The sequence below is a fragment of the Neltuma alba genome, unplaced genomic scaffold (genome assembly GCF_004799145.2).
Source record: "Neltuma alba isolate B1F8T4 unplaced genomic scaffold, ASM479914v2 tig00003736_pilon, whole genome shotgun sequence".
Taxonomy (NCBI): Eukaryota; Viridiplantae; Streptophyta; class Magnoliopsida; order Fabales; family Fabaceae; genus Neltuma; species Neltuma alba.
The window spans coordinates 1,565-18,253 of NW_021633411.1; the positions used below are offsets into that span (position 1 = coordinate 1,565).

Below are 16,689 nucleotides of genomic sequence, written 5' to 3' on the forward strand. Positions count from 1 at the left end.
CTGCAAAGACACTTCCACAAATAAGATAATATCATCCATGAAGAACAAGTGGGAAATAGGTGGCCCATTTGTTGTTAGCTGAATTGATCTCCATTCATCATTACGCATTTTTTCTTAGATAAGGTATGCAAGCTTCTCTATGCAAATCACAAACAGATATGGTGACATTGGATCTCCTTCGTGAACCGCTCTAGAAGATTTAATGAATGTGCCTTATTGCCATTCCACAATAATTGCAACTCAACCGTTTTAATGTAATAATCAATAATTTTAGTAAAGGTAAAAGGGAGATTCAGCTCCTTCAAACAACGGTTCAAAAATTGTCAATTGGCTCTATCATAGACCTTTTGAAGGTCAATTTTAATAGCCATGTAGCCCTTTTTCCCTCTCATATTCCTCATTAAATGAATAACTTCCTGAGCCACTATGATATTATCGGATCCATGTTGGCTTGGCACAAAACCACACTTATTTGGAGAAATTACTTGTGGTAAAAAAAAGTCTTTATTCTATTAGCTACGATCTTAGTAATCACTTTATAGACAACATTGCGCAAACTAATGGGTCTGAGATCCCTAAAAGTTTCAGGAAGATCTTTTTTAGGGATAAGCACCACTAAAGTTCCATTAATCTCTCGAAATTCTTGAGGATTATCAAAGATGCGCTTAACAAAATTAACAAGAGACTTTCCAATAGTATGCCACTGAGTTTGGTAGAAAAGAGCATTAAAGTTGTCTGGCCCAAGAGATTTCAAAGATCCTATGCTAAAGATTGCCTCTTTGATTTCAAGTGCATTAACCTTTCAATCACAAATGTGTAAGCAAGTCTCATCAATAGAAGGGTAAGTAATACTACAAGATAGCTCCTCTCTATTAAGCAACTCCTCTGTAAACAAAGAAGTAAAATGGGACTTGGCTTCATGTTTAATGACTTCAAGATCATAACACCAATCCCCCTCCTCTAAGCGAATGGCATCCACCCTATTTGCCTTCTAACGCCCACTAGCGCGAGAATGAAAAAGTTTAGTGTTCCTATCTTGTAATATCCCACATAAAACTATGTCATACTTAAATATACAAGTAGCACATGCGTATGTTTACTAAGGTACATAAAAGAAGAATCCTAACTTTCTTTTTAGTTCGCTGAATAACCATGATATATAAAAAGAAATACCATACCCAAGCACATATCATGGTTATTAAAAAAAAAAAATCATACTTACTTCTTCGCCTTAACCATGTTAGGGAAAAAAAAAGCTTAACCCCTAACATGGTTATTTAAATCCCTGACGTACCCAGTTAACATAGACGTTATATAAAATAAATTACAAGAAAAGCATCACTAAATGACCCACTTATTCAGATGCAATTGCTGCAATATTCAGCTGTGGGTCTAAGGCCCTTCGAGCAATCAATAAAAATATCCATAGCCAAAGAAGCAAAACAGTCTAGTAGTAATAACAAGTCCAAAATAAGCCACTAACAGTCTAAAGAACATCATGGCTCCTAGGTGGCAACTAAACGTAAACCAAACATAAATTCTAGAATTGAAGCGCATTTACTAGTGTAAGTGACCTCACGCTTACAGTACCTTCCCCACTGCGTCTCTGCTACTGCTCTCACCTGAAATTGATGAAGTAACGAAATGAGACCACTGTCTCAGTAACATAAATCCTACCCACCTTACCTGCTAATACCCTTACGAAATGCTAGGTAGGACTAACAGTTCAAAATCAATAGTTACCAATAGCATATGAATAGCACGTTGACAAGCATATCATTCAAGATCACATTATGTCATGATATTCAAACTAAATAAAATGCATCATAATTGTCACATTATCACAATATATTAAATTTCCAGTTCCACCTTATAACCTCCTTATAACTGCTAACTAAACCCATAGGCTTATTGCTGCCCACATCATAACTGACTCTCGCAAGCTTCCTATAAGTGTGATGCAGACCGGCCAAAGTCAGCAGAGCACACAAGGGCCATGGGTTCCTCCAGAAAGGGTTACTGCCCTGGGATACCTCTGGAGTGTCACAAGCCAAGGGTTATTGCCCTAAGGAACAAGACCATTCGCCTACTAAAGATTTTTTAGAAAGGCATGACCTCGGGTAGTGTGACTTGGGAAACTGAGGAGAGAATGCGTCACGATTTCCCTCACCTATTCAAATAAGGTGTGAGCTTATTTCTCCACTATTATAAATTTTGAGGACAAAATTCCTATTAGGAGGGAAGAATTGTAACATCCCATTTTTCATTTTATTTGTTTGGGGACTTAGTACGGGTAGTGCTATATATAAAAATTATTATAAAATAAAAGAGAAGGGAAACAATATATTTATATGTAAAGATTAGATAGAAAATAAGAGTCTGAAATAATTAAAGAGAGCTATGTATAAATATTTAAAGATAAATAAAAAGGGGATCAAATATTTAAAAATATATACATTTAGGAAAGAATGGTTTAAATTTTAAATTTACAATATCTGATAGGATTTTGATAATAATAAGAATAATAAGTTAAGATCAGATAAGGGGATGGAGTTTAAATTTTATAAATTCTGCAAATACCCAAGAAGCTAGTTTCTATCTCATTTGTGGCTGCCACAACGCAAACCTAATCGCTCTGTAGGTACCTTCTCCTTTGTCTTTCCTTCTCTTTTATACTCCATCCTTTGAGCCAAACCATCAATCCTCTTGTCTCTTGTTCTTTTTCTTTTTTTTCCCCCTTCACAGCAATCTTGACCGGCTTTCCTTGTCCTTTCTGCAATCAGCAAATCACTGGCATGGTCTTCTCTCAAAGGTATATAAACATATGTATTATTTTCTTTCTCACACACTCCTTATATATATACACATGCGCGTCTCCCCACCGCTCCCTCTCTTCCTTTCCACAATTTTCCGTCTTTAATATATATATTTGGATATGTCTTGATCACTGCGTACTCGTCCTATCATCAAATTGTACCCATGTATATATATGAATAATTTAGTTGCACATGAATGAAATAAAATGTGCATGATGTGAGCGATGATCAAAAGGCTTGAGATTGGTAGAGTTTTGGGCCTTGTATCTAGTTACATATGTATATGAATGTTTAGGATAATTTAGTTACCTTGTCATATTACGTTTTTCAAACTCACAATGTGAACAAATGGAAAAAAATACATAACTGAAGGTTTTGGCTTAGAGATAACTTACTTCTTTTTAGCTGGTCATCGTTTCTTTCCCCAATACATATGTGTACATATATACAACATCAATCTAGTTTATAAACTAAAATCTGCAGGTTTGGAAATTTCTAAAAAGAATTCAAGACCTTCATATAATTTACTATTATAATGGACTAATTAAATTATAAAGGAGTATGAATTTAAAAGAAGATTTATGTTTCTAGGGGATAAGTTATAAGACACTAGGATAACTTTGGAGAAATTTCAGTGTAGGTTTAGGATAGACTTTTACTAGTTCTGAGCTATATATATATATATATATATATTAATATTATTGTATATATGTGATTCTTGTAGCCTCTCACGGAGAGCCTTGGTTGTTGAAATTTCTGTTTAACTGCTTGTGGCTAAAGGATAACAGGTAACGTAGATTTCTCCCTACTTTGCTTGCTAGTGACTCCTATGAGTCCTTTAATAAATATGGAATCTTTATAGACATGTCATTTATCGTTTTGAGAAAAGATTTGCTAGGAATCATGAAAAATTCTTCTAAATCCAAAAGCTAGCCTTGTGGGATGATTTCTGCAAACGACCCATATCTGAGTCTTACTGTTTTATAATTAGTTCTATTGTTTGTTGTTGATGCATGCCAGGTGCTGTGTAGTAATGCTACATATTGTGATTCGTGAGATTTAATCCTGTGAACTACTATACTATTTGCCATTGCTGTGATATTTTATGATTATGAAATATAATTGTGGAAAATAAATATGGCGGAGGATTGATGGGAGATTGTGTGACATTGTGACCACGTGGTAGGCCGCCATATGGCGCTCTATGGCTGGCCCATATTACTAGGGTAGTAACCCTTGGCTTGCGACACTCCAGAGGTATCCCAAGGCAGTAACCTTTTCTGGAGGAACCCATGGCCCTCGTGTGCTCTGTCGACTTTGGCCGGTCTACATCACACTTGTAGGAAACTTGCGAGAGTCAGTTATGACGTGGGTAGCAATTAGCCCATGGGTTCAGTCGGCAGTTATAAGGAAGTTATAAGGTGGAACTGGAAATTTAATATATTGTGATAATGTGACAATTATGATGCATTTTATTTAGTTTGAATATTATAACATAATGTGATCTTGAATGATATGCTTGTCTACATGCTATTCATATGCTATTGGTAACTATTGATTTTGACCTGTTAGTCCTACTTGGCATCTCATAAGGGTACTAGTGGGTAAGGTGGGTAGGATTTATGTTACTGAGATAGTGGTCTCATTCCGTTACTTTGTCAATTTCAAGTGAGAGCAATAGCGGAGATGCAGTGGGGAAGGCACTGTAAGCGTGAGGTCACTTACACTAGTGACTGCGCTTCAATTCTAGAGTTTATGTTTGGTTTACTTTTAATTGCCACCTAAGAGCCATGATGTTCTTTAGACTGTTAGTGGCTTATTTTGGACTTGTTATTACTACTAGACTGTTTTGCTTCTTTGGCTATGGATATTTTTATTGATTGCTCTAAGGGCCTTAGACCTACAGCTGAACATTGCGGCAATTGCATCTGAATAAGTGGGTCATTTAGTGATGCTTTTCTTGTGATTTATTTTATATAACGTCTATGTTAACCGGGTATGTCGGGGATTTAAATAACCATGTTAGGGGTTGAGCCTTTTTTTTTTCCCTAACATGGTTAAGGCGAAGAAGTAAGTATGATATTTTTTTTTAATAACCATGATATGTGCTTGGGTATGGTATTTTTTTTTATAGATCATGGTTATTCAGCGAACTAAAAAGAAAGTTAGGATTCTTCTTTTATGTACCTTAGTAAACATACGCATCTGCTACTTGTATATTTAAGTATGGCATAGTTTTATATGGGATATTACATATCTCCATAAATATTCCAATCCATCCTCACTTTTTGCACCCATAATAGAGATTCTTGGGCTAGAACATCCTCAAATTCCTTTCATAACTCAATCTAAATATCTTCATAATAACACACATTCTGCCCTCTCTCAATTGCTTTGTTCACACCATCCATACGTCTTAACAGCTTCTTCTTTTCAGCTTCAATGTGCCCAACTACTTGCTTATTCTAAGTGCAATAGGTTGTTGTAAAATGGTTCAGATTATTAATCCATCCAATTCCATCATTCCAATTATTAAGGACAAAACTGTCAAAATCTTCATGCAGTACCCACACTATGATAAAGCGGAATGGTCGACGAGGGTTCTCAATGCAACAATCAAGTTGTAGAAGAATAGGGCAATGATTAGATTTATAAAAAGAGAGATGAGAAACCCTCGCATTTAGAAAAAGTTGGCACCAAGCATCATTAGCAAGAAAACGATCTAGCCATGCTTCGAAGTTACTCCTCTTCCAAGTAAAACATGGCACCACAAAACCAAGATCCGAGGTATATGAGTCTTCATACCATCTACAAAAATCTTTATCAATTAAAATACCATGCTCAACATGAGAAAGTCTTTTTGCAGTGTACAACGTAGCATTGAATTTGCCCCCAACACCTAGGGGTCATGCATGTCACGTTCCAGACGAAGGAGCTCAGTCCATAAATTATGTCGAGCCACTAAATGTGGGCTTCCATAAATCACAGTCATGTAACAATGCTTGTGCAAGGTATTCTCAATGGATAAATGCATATATTGGTTGTGCCACTCAACAACTTCCACTTTACGAACCCCCACATTCCATAAGCAACAAATACCACCACTAAAACCTTCAGCTTCAATAAAAGCATAATCTTGGAACCTAAGATTACTAATTCTCTTTTCTATATCTTGTTTATTCAAATGAGTCTCAACTATAGCAAGAAAATCCAAACAAAAATGTTTTTTTCAATTCTTGTACTAGGCTGGGAAAAGTCTTCACGCGTGTACCCCGAGAATTCCATATCATGTAATTCATAGGGAAACATTTAATTGTTTTGGAGAAGCTTCGATGACCCTTCCCTAAACAATATCCACTGTAATTGTAGAACCACCCTGAACCAGATTTTCATGAGGTCCAACCATCAAGACGTCTCCATCTGCGGAATACTCCTTAATGGGATTGGTTACTTCATCCCTTTTTGAAGAATTTGCTCCATCATAATAACTTGAGCATTATCACCAAATCCCCTACTGTTTTGATCCACACAAGTTGAAGATTGAAATTGGACCTCTACATTAGAAGGCCCATATTGGAGTAAAGCAAAAGGATGGGATACTTTAACAGGCTTTTCATTAATGTTGATTGCCTCCTTATATTGTGCTTTGGATTTATCTGAAAGATTCTCTTTCCCCCAAAGTTTGACTTTTTCAATTATCTTCCTTTTGGATCCCACCTTGGTCCACTTGTTGTTATTAATTTCTTCACCAAATTTTCGGTCCTTAGTAGCAGATCTTGAGATTTTATCATTTTTGAACGTCTGTTCCCCAACTGGCTGATATACTGCCTTCATCTTCATAATCTTTCCATTCGTAGCCCCCTTCTTTTCTGTTTCATGAATACCATTGCCCAATCCCTTATTATTCGCACCTTGAATGCCACCATCAGATCCCTTTTTATCCGTGCTAATAATATTTCTTTGAAAATTTCGGCTAACTAACATTTGTGGACCCAGGTGAACATCAGCCACTAACGTCAGAATCTGTGCTTGCTTCTCACCCTTCTTGCTATTCCTGCGGAAGTCCTCTGTGTGTTCTTTATTCAAATTATTCACACCATTGGAGGCGCTATCCAGCAGGGGGCAAGATTGTTTTTCATGTTCATATTTCTCGTAGTTAAAGCAAACATGGTGTAATCCCTCATAAACTATATGCCAATCCTCCCCAAAAGCATAAACACTAGAAGCAATGGTTGTTGGAGATCTATCTCAAAACAGACACAGGTAAAACCTCCCTTATCATAGATTGAGGTGGAGTGATCCACCTTGATAGTTTTTCCAATCATATCTCTAATAATACCTAGATATTCAACATTGTAGAATTCTATCAGGAGGTCAGGTATATGTATCCACACAGCAATCTTACGTTGAGATCCACTTTCTAAGGGTTAAAGTTTGGTCGTCATCCCTGAACCAACAGATAATGATCATCAATCATCCAAGGGCCTTCTTGAAAAGCATAATCTCGATCCTCTCTATTAGTAAAAGACACAATATAATAATCATGACTAAAAGGAGTCACTTTCACGGGATCTTCGGTTTCCATATCCTTCTTACCCTGTCTATGAGCACATGCTTCGGTACCTGGGCCCCCAATAGTTTACTGATCAATGAATTCAGCCATGGTTAACACCATGTTGTGTATTGCTCTGTAGTAACTTTTAATACAGGGTACCTTGGCTTAATGGTGGTTCCTTCAGTCTCTACGCCATCCATAATCTTAGCATCACCGTTCATTTTTGTATCACCACTAGTCTCAATACCTTGATGTTTCTTCATGAAAAACGCCTTCCAACCATTCATGATGTCTTCTATTTCATCATGTTTAACCAAATATCCACCACAACATAGTGAAAGAAGTTTCTCTTTGTAGGACAAAGGGAAAAATCTCCTATTGGAAGTTGAGTGAACTTTTTCCTTTGACCCTTCTGAATCCTTATCACTTCTACCTCCAAATCCAAAAACGAATTTAAACAAAGTTTTACTGTGCTTTGCTTCCTTATCACATTCCCCCCATCACCATCTCTGGCACTTCTTTCACCGTCACCATCAGTCGCTCCTTTCCTACTCATATCGTTAACTTTCAACAATGTGTTCTTTCACGAAGGTCTTGTCCCGCTATCATTTTTAAATGTGATTTTTTTAGATGTTTTCCCTTTTCGTGCTCGTTACATTTTCAAATCGTTGTTGGCACCCAAATCTCCATTCAAATATTCAACTTAAAAAAAAATTAGGTGCATGAATAGCAAGTTTCCTAATCGTGGAATCTCTCTTTTGATAATTTTTTTCTCCTTTTTTGTTCGATATCAATCACTAGAATCTCATTGAATTTGTTCTTAATTTAATTTCCTCAAATGTAGTCATTATAGTTACACATTAAATGAAAAAATCAAGAGAACTTTTTGATAGGAAAGGATGTGTGGATCCCTTGTATTGCAATTGAATAAATTAAAATATTAAGGCCAATGTGGTGAAGTTTTTAATAAAGGAAAATTCAAACAAATAATTACTTTGATAAAAACCAAAAAACCAATATAAACGCATTTCTATGTTCGTAATAATGTATTATGATTACTTGACCAAATTCAATGGACCATTTAAGTGGCTTATCAAAGAGGGTAGTGACCTCTGCTATGCTTCTTTGGTAGTAAATTAAAATCTATGAGGGAAATAATACGATGAAGGCTGTTCAGATGTATTGGTTATTTCGCTAAACTATAATTAGACAATATTGTTAACTCGAATGTCCACCTCGTCACCCAGATATCCATCAACAAGAAATGTATTTATTTTGCCTATTGATTTAGAAAACCACAGGCAATATCCTATGGAATATTCTATAATGCGCCCCTAGTTTCATGATCTTTGGTACTAGTTTCAATATCGGTTTTGCGTGCAATAGTGTTGTCAAAACCTACAATAAATAGCATGAGCATGGTGCTCAAGAGATGGCAAACAAATGAAGCAAATCGGCCAAAAAATGACCTTTGACCCTTAGCACCCTCTTCAATTTGGAGACTCTTCATAAACTCTTAGTCATTGACCTCCTTCTCTTTGTTCAATTTGGCTTTCTTTTTTATGGTTTTCAGTTCTCGAATTCTCCTCATTCACTTAATTCTCTTTCATAGAAATTTGGAGTTTTATCAAGAGATTGCAAGCATTTCTTTGTTGTTTTCTTTTAGTTTTCCTTAGATTCATATATCATTCATGTTGGTGTTTTACTTTCATGGAGAGTTGTGAGTGTTCCACTTTGATCGGTCCAAGCATGTCTACCAGTGCCATCAGAACCAAAGTTTTGTGATTTGACCTAATACAAGATGGCTCAGTAGAACATACATTTTGGAGACGAATTTTGGCCATTCAACGATGTACCAAATATTATTCGAGATCCATTTTTTCTCATATTATTTGGTATGTCATTGATTTGATTAAAATTCACTTATTTCCACCTGGGATATGATTGCGGGTGATGGTAAGAACCACATTCAATGATCATGTTTTGTACTAAATGAAATCGGACATGAATATTTGATTGGTACGAAGTATTTTAAATATGTATCTAATGTTACATATTAGAAAAGAAGCCATATTTGAAAATGAAGAAAGAGAGAGTGATTTTAAGATTTTCACCATGGCTCTCCTTTTTCATGCCTCCATTCTAAAGCTGCTATAAATATCGCTGCTCTTTCTCAATTTCCTTTTGTTCGTTTTGTGAAGCCAAACAATTTAAAGTGGGGAAACATTTATCGAACAGACAACACAAAGTCTCGCCATTGTTAGATTCTTTAGATTTTTTTTCTTTCACACTCCTTATATCTTTAAATTGTTGTTGACATCGACACCCAAATTTCAATTCAAACAACAATTTTAAAATCAAAAGCTTGGTGCATGAATGACAAGTTTTCGACTCGTGGGATATGTCTTCTGATAATCTTTTTTTGCTCTTTTTTTGTCAGATTTGAATCATCAAAAACTCATCAGATTTGTTCCTGATTTCATTTCCTCAAATGTAGTCATTATAGTTATAAATTAAATTAATCAATAAAGTGAGCTTTTTGATAGGAGGGGGTGTTTGGCTCCCTTGTATTGGAATTGAACAAATTCAAAATAAGGTCAATGTGGTGAAGTTTTTAATAAAGAAAAATCTGAATTAATAATTAATTTGCTAAACTCTCTAAGAAATATAAATGTGTTTGTATGTTTGTGTTAATCTACCATTACCACTTGACCAACTGCAACGGACCATTTAAGTGCCTTATTAAAAAGGGAGGTGCCCTCTATTATGCTTTTTTGGTAGTAATTTAAAACCCATAGGATAAATAATACGACGGGTGCTCTTCAGATGTATTGGTTATTTTCCTAAATTGTAATTAGACAATATTGTTAACACAAATGTCCACCTCACGGCCCAGATATCCATAAAGAAGAAACGCATTTATTTTGCCCATTAATTTAGAAAAACCACGGGCAGTATTTTTTACAATATTCTATAATGCACCCCTACTTTCATGGTATTTATCACAGGTTTCAATGCTCGTTTTGTGTGCAATAGTGGTGTCAAAACCTGTAATAAATAGCATGAGTATGATGCTTAAGAGATTTCAAACAAATGAAGCAAACTGGCAAAAAATAGCCCTCTGACTCTTAATAACCTCTTCAATTGGGGGACTCATCATCAACTTCTAGTCATATATCTTCTCCTCTTTGTTCAATTTGGCTCTCTTTTTCATGGTTTCTAGTTCTTGAATTCTCTCTAGTCCCTTACTTCTCTTCCATAGAATTCAGAATTCTATTAACAGATTGCAAGCATTCTTTTGTTGTTTCCTTTCAATTTCCTGTAGATTCATTTATCATTCATGTTGGTGTTCTCCTTTCATGGAGAGTTGTGAGTGCTGCACTTCAATCTGTCCAAGCATGTCTATCACTACCATCAGAACCACAATTTGTTGATTCGACTTAATATAAAATGGCTTGGCGTAACATATTTTGGAGATGAATTTTGGCCAGTCAACAATGTACAATATTATTTGAGATTCATTTTTTTTTTCATGTTGTTTGATATGTCATTGATTTGATTAAAATTCACTTGTTTCCACTTGGGATATGTTTATCGGTGATGTCGAGAGCCATATTCAGTGATCTTGTTTTTTGCTAAATGAATTCGGGCTTGAATATTTGATCGATATGAAGTATCTGAAATATATATATATATATATATATATATATATCTAAAGTTAAATACTGAAAAAGAATCTGTACTTGAAAATGAAAAAAAGAGAGTGATTTTAAGATTTTGACAATGGCTCTCCTTTTTCATGCCTTTTTCTCAATTTTCTTTTGTTTGTTTTTCAAAGCCAAACAATTTAAAGTAGGGAAAAATTTATATTGCAGACAACACAAAGTCTTGCCATCTTGAGATTTTTTCAGATTATTTTCCTTTTTCGCACTAACATTTTTAAATTGCTCGACACCCAAATTTCAATTCAACCATTCAACTTTAAAATAAAAAGCTTGATGCAGGAATGACAAGTCTCCAACTCGTGGGATATCATATCTCTTCATTTCCTCAAATTTAGTCACTATATTTATTTATTATTTTAATTAATTAAATGATTTATTGATAGAAGAGGATGGCGGATCCCTTGTATTCGAAAACAATAAATTCAAATACTAATTTCCTCAAGAAAAAATTAATTTGCTCAAATTTATGAAGCAATATAAATGTGCTTGCATGTTTGTATTAATCTATCATTATGACTTGAATATGGTCTAAATCCATTGGTGATTTTAGTAAATTGTAGTTATAGTATATGGTTTAGACAAATCACCACCATCTAGCAGTACTCGTCATAGTCGTGAAACACTTGTTCAGCCCATTAATTTAGAAAACCACAAACAGTATCTTCTGAAACATTGTAGACCACTCTCGTGGTTTCATTTTATGTTCCAATCATACTTTCGTATAAGATTATGGATTCATAACTCCAATAAATAATATTAGCTAGCATGATTTTCAAGACACAGGAAGCAAGTGAAGCAAATAGGTCAAAAATCACCCTCTGTCCCTCACTTCCCTCTTCAATTTTCATACTCTACTTCAACTTTTTGTCATTTACTTTCTCCTCTTTATTCAATTTATCTCTCTTTTTCATGGTTTTTGTTTTTCCCATTCTTTCCTTTCCCTTACTTCTCTTCCATATAATTTAGAATATCATTGGAGATAGCAAGGTTTTTTTTTTGGTTAAAAAACTAACATTTACCGTTAAAATAGTGATGTTGACATCAAAATGATGGCATTAATTATTAATATTTTTAACAGTAGGGGCAACATTGGTGTAATTTTAAACTTGAATGGCAAATTTGCATAAAAAAAAAAAAAAAACTTCCAAGTGCCTGACACTTTTGAGTAAGAACTACTTTAGAGCAAATTTGCATCTTAATCTCCCAATTTGCCTGTGCATGTTAGCCTTAGCAACGCTAATCTGCTTATTTAGAGTCTATAATTTTTTTAAAAAACAATAATAGTTAATAACTTAATACAATATTTGCTTCGGTTGCCTTCATTTTAGTTTTGATTTTTGTAGTTTCAAATTATAAATTTTGGTTGTTTAACTTTATTTTCATCTAAAACCTTAATTCCTATATTTTAAAGTTTCTAGATGTCATATTGGTGTTCTCACTTTATGTAATTTTTTTTTGACCAGCTAACTTTATGTAATTTGTAACTATAATGGTTAATATCATTTTATCTTGTATAAGAAAAAATGGCATAGAGATGCCGTTGGCAAAAGAAAAATAGTCTATAAAATAAAAATCAAAATGAGGATAAATTATTGGTGAATTTTAATAACTAGCCACTGACTGAAATATTGGTGAAAAGAAATAAGAGACTAGAAATAAAAAAAATAAATTGAATTAATATAATTTATTTAATTTTAATTTGTGAATTACACACAGATATTCTGGTAAAAAAGATTATAAATCAGAATGAAATGTTCAAAAAAAAAAAAGGTAAAAAATCAAGGTCTTATTCTTAATTTCAAATAGATTTTGGTTTGTTCTAAAATGGTAAAATTTGAATTGAACCCGCTGGTTTATAAACAGCATTTGTGTGTATTGGCACCATCATTTTCAATTCAATCAGCTCTTTATTGTTCCTTAGATTTTCTGGTTTGTGATTGTCCCAAATCTGGATTCCATTGTCCCAAATCTGGATTCTAAACAAAGTCTATTACTTTACAAAGATTCAAGACAGCCTCATTTGATTCAAAAGATTATATTTGTCTATTCTCTCCTTTCCCTCCTTTTTTCCCTCTTAGCCTAACACTCGATAGAGGGCGTGTGTGTGGCAAATGGGGGCGTACAGAGCCGACGACGATTACGATTATTTGTTCAAAGTGGTTCTGATCGGCGACTCGGGTGTTGGCAAATCGAATCTGTTGTCGAGATTCACCAAGAACGAATTCAGCCTCGAATCCAAGTCCACCATTGGGGTTGAGTTCGCTACCAGAAGCATCCGGGTCCATGAGAAGGTTGTCAAGGCTCAGATTTGGGACACGGCAGGTCAAGAAAGGTTCAAATTCGCATATTTATTTTCGTTCGGGTTAGGTTCATGCTTTTGCGGCTAGCTTTGATTCAACATGTTAAGAATATTTTGGGACTATGAGTGCTTAAACTTAATTTTTTGGTTTCTGATAAGAATGATAAACTTAATTTTTTGGTTTCTGATAAGAATGACTGATAATCATCTGATTCTTTGCTTTAACGGAATGAGGAACGGAGATGATTCTCTTTTCATGCATTTTTTCTGCCGATAATTATGTACATGTTGAACTTGTTATTTGAAGATTATACACAAACACCTAGTTCTTATGGATTTGTTTTTATTGAAATCAATTTGACAATAATACAATGTGGAGTATGTATTTGACAATGGGATGTGTAAAATGTTGATATTGTTATCATCGTTGCGTCATCTAAAGAAATCATTGAAAGAAGAAGTAAGGAACATATACCGATCAATCAAAGGACATGAAAAATCACCTTTGTGGAAAAAAGGGTCAGTATGATAAAGTTTCCAACAAATTAGTTCTATCTGAGAGTGTTATAGAGAGCTCCTATCCAACTGGTTTTCTATTAATTTAAAAAACAGCATTTCATATTAAAATATTATCTCTGGTTCTAAATATAAGAGGTAGTTATATACAACTCCTAATGCCTTTGATTAGATACTTTGTTCGCTGAAACGTATTTTCTTGACTTAGTTTAACTGCTGTGTTTGCTTATCCTTCTATTTTTATCAAGCTGTCAATTTGATCCTGTTTTAACTTCCTATTGATGCATGTTAACTGCATAATGCGTTTGACATGCTGTTTTATTGCTAAAAGCAAAACGTTTTGGTACAAAAAAAATGTATCAGTACCTTGCCAAATGGCATCCATATCAAATGTTAGATGAATCTTGACAATCGACAATTGATATTGCTGCCAATTAGGCAGGGGATTGGCATATTGTAGGGGCCAAATATTTTTCCTTCCAAAGCATCACATGCTAAAGTTTCCCTTTTGAATGACCTTTTAAAACCTGTTCTGTTTCCTTTTGCTTTTAGGCATGTGACTTGAAAATCATGACTTTGTTTGAGCCATTGTTGTGTTCGTTCTTGGCTAAAAATGTGCCTTTCCAAGCATATGTTTGATGCTAATTTGCTGGTCTTGGGTAATATAAATGTTATGATGAGAATAAACAGAGCACTCATGAAAGGATTGATTTATTGGCTGAATGCTTGTGAAAGCATGAAACCTCTTCGAAAATGATGAAGAAAAGCTTCATGCTTCGGTGAATCCCTTTGATCATGGGATTTTGCTGTTGTTTTTAATATATAAATAGACAGATTAACATTATTGTTAATTTATGATCTTTACAGAACTTTTGAAAGTGACATCACCTTGTATGTAAGATCCACATCAACAGTGATTTAACTAGGCCATATTTTGTATTTTTTAATCATATTTGAATGTTTAACCAACTCAAATCGTTTCCAAAATAATGAAATAAATGTTGCGAGAAAACTCCGGAAAACTTGTATCTGCTTATTTGGTTAGATATTCTGTACCATTAGAACTTGTCTATGCTTAACTCTTTAGCTCAACTTGAGGATCTTGGGATCTAAATAAAAAGTTTTCCTTTAGCTTTCTCTGTGCCGGTTTAAATTTCCTATGATCTGATGCCATTGGCAGTGCTGCTTAGTTTGTAAACTGAGCTTTGTAGTTCCATTCCGTTTTTAGCTCAAAATCATTCTTAGCTTGTAAACTGAGCTTCGTGGCTTTATTATGTTTTTAGCTGAAAATGATTGACTTTCTTTGCTCCATTATTAGCCTTTTTCCCGCGGCTAACTGTCAGCTTTTGAATGATATTGCTCTTCTGTGATCATAACGTAGAGAAATATGAAAATAATGAGCAGGTGCTCAGTATATGTACCGGGCAAATGCATGAGTAGATATGGAAACATTTGAAAAAGTAAAAATGCATTTAGTCTCCGATGATGAATCTTTATTAACATTCAATACATGATTAGATTATTAAATTAGCTCTATCATTAGATGGTGAAGTAACGTGGTTCCCATGCAACGGAATGTCTTGTTGATTCATAATTTTGTCTAGAACATCTAGAAGTAGCATTAGCTAAATCTTCATTTGCTTTAATCTTAAATATCTATCTAATTTTGCTGTTTTCCGTTTTTATTAAAGGTATCGAGCCATCACAAGTGCATATTATCGAGGGGCTGTCGGCGCTTTACTAGTGTACGATGTTACCCGTCATGTTACGTTTGGAAATGTGGAGAGATGGCTGAAGGAGCTGAGAGATCACACAGATGCCAATATTGTTGTAATGCTTATAGGGAACAAAGCTGATCTTCAACATCTAAAGGCGGTTTCAACTGAGGATTCTCAGGCTTTTGCTGAGCAAGAGAACATATTCTTCATGGAAACATCTGCTCTCGAATCCACAAATGTAGAAGATGCCTTCACAGAAGTGCTGACGCAGATCTATCATATCGTGAGCAAGAAAGCTCTCGACGTTGGGAATGATCCAACAACTTTACCAAAAGGACAGACCCTTAATGTCGGGTCACGCGATGATGTATCAGCTGTGAAGAAAACTGGATGTTGCTCTGCTTGAGCTGGGCATGCAGGAAAAATCCATATTCCTTGCTTTTAGCTCCTTAACTTGTTTATATATATCCATGTAGAGATTGGCCCTATGGCAATGATTTTATACAGAGGAATGAACCTTTGATCATTCTGTTTTGTTCATGGAGACGATAGATGTGAGGCTCATATGTTGCATGGACTTTGAGCCTTTGAGGTGAGTCGCACTGTATATGATTTATTAGCATCACAACTTTATATGGATAGAAAAATTACAAATGGATACCTGTTTAAAAATTTTATTACTCATAAGCAGTTGAATTTGAATACCAGTATTTTCTGTATATGAAATCTTTATGAGTACTGATACTTTTTATTTTAAAAAAAAAACGTATCAAGTACTTATGAGCAATAAAATTTTTAGCAGTTACTCGTTGATTGTAGAGCATCCAAACCAATTTATTTGTAATGCATGGAGTGTTAAAGCATTACTTTTATGGGGTAGTTGGCAAACAACGTAGAATTAAAATGAAAAAGTAATTTTGTTAATTTATACTTTTCATGGATGTTTTCATCTATACTTCTATAGCATGCTTACCTCTCATATTTGGCATATTTTTATAAGTTTCATCTACTCATATTCCAATGATGATTGAAGGATGCTTATTTTATACTCCTCTATTTC

At 34.5% G+C, this 16,689-nt stretch overlaps 1 protein-coding gene across 1 annotated transcript; it reads left to right on the forward strand.

Annotated features, from left to right (window-relative positions):
* Window positions 1-13,067: 13,067 nt before the first annotated feature.
* On the forward strand, window positions 13,068-16,155 carry LOC114742400 (ras-related protein RABA1f-like). The gene is made up of 2 exons (XM_028930669.1): window positions 13,068-13,428; window positions 15,603-16,155. Exons 1-2 carry the CDS (start codon window positions 13,208-13,210, stop codon window positions 16,033-16,035), a joined length of 654 nt encoding a protein of 217 aa, XP_028786502.1. The 5' UTR covers window positions 13,068-13,207; the 3' UTR covers window positions 16,036-16,155.
* Window positions 16,156-16,689: the final 534 nt, after the last annotated feature.

What these genes read in the sequence shown, in the direction of transcription:
- LOC114742400 (XM_028930669.1), top strand. Translation starts at nt 13,208, where the DNA reads ATGGGGGCGTACAGAGCCGACGACGATTACGATTATTTGTTCAAAGTG. An exon ending in GACACGGCAGGTCAAGAAAG is followed by an intron (nt 13,429 to 15,602) that starts GTTCAAATTCGC and finishes TTTTTATTAAAG; the next exon opens with GTATCGAGCCATCACAAGTG.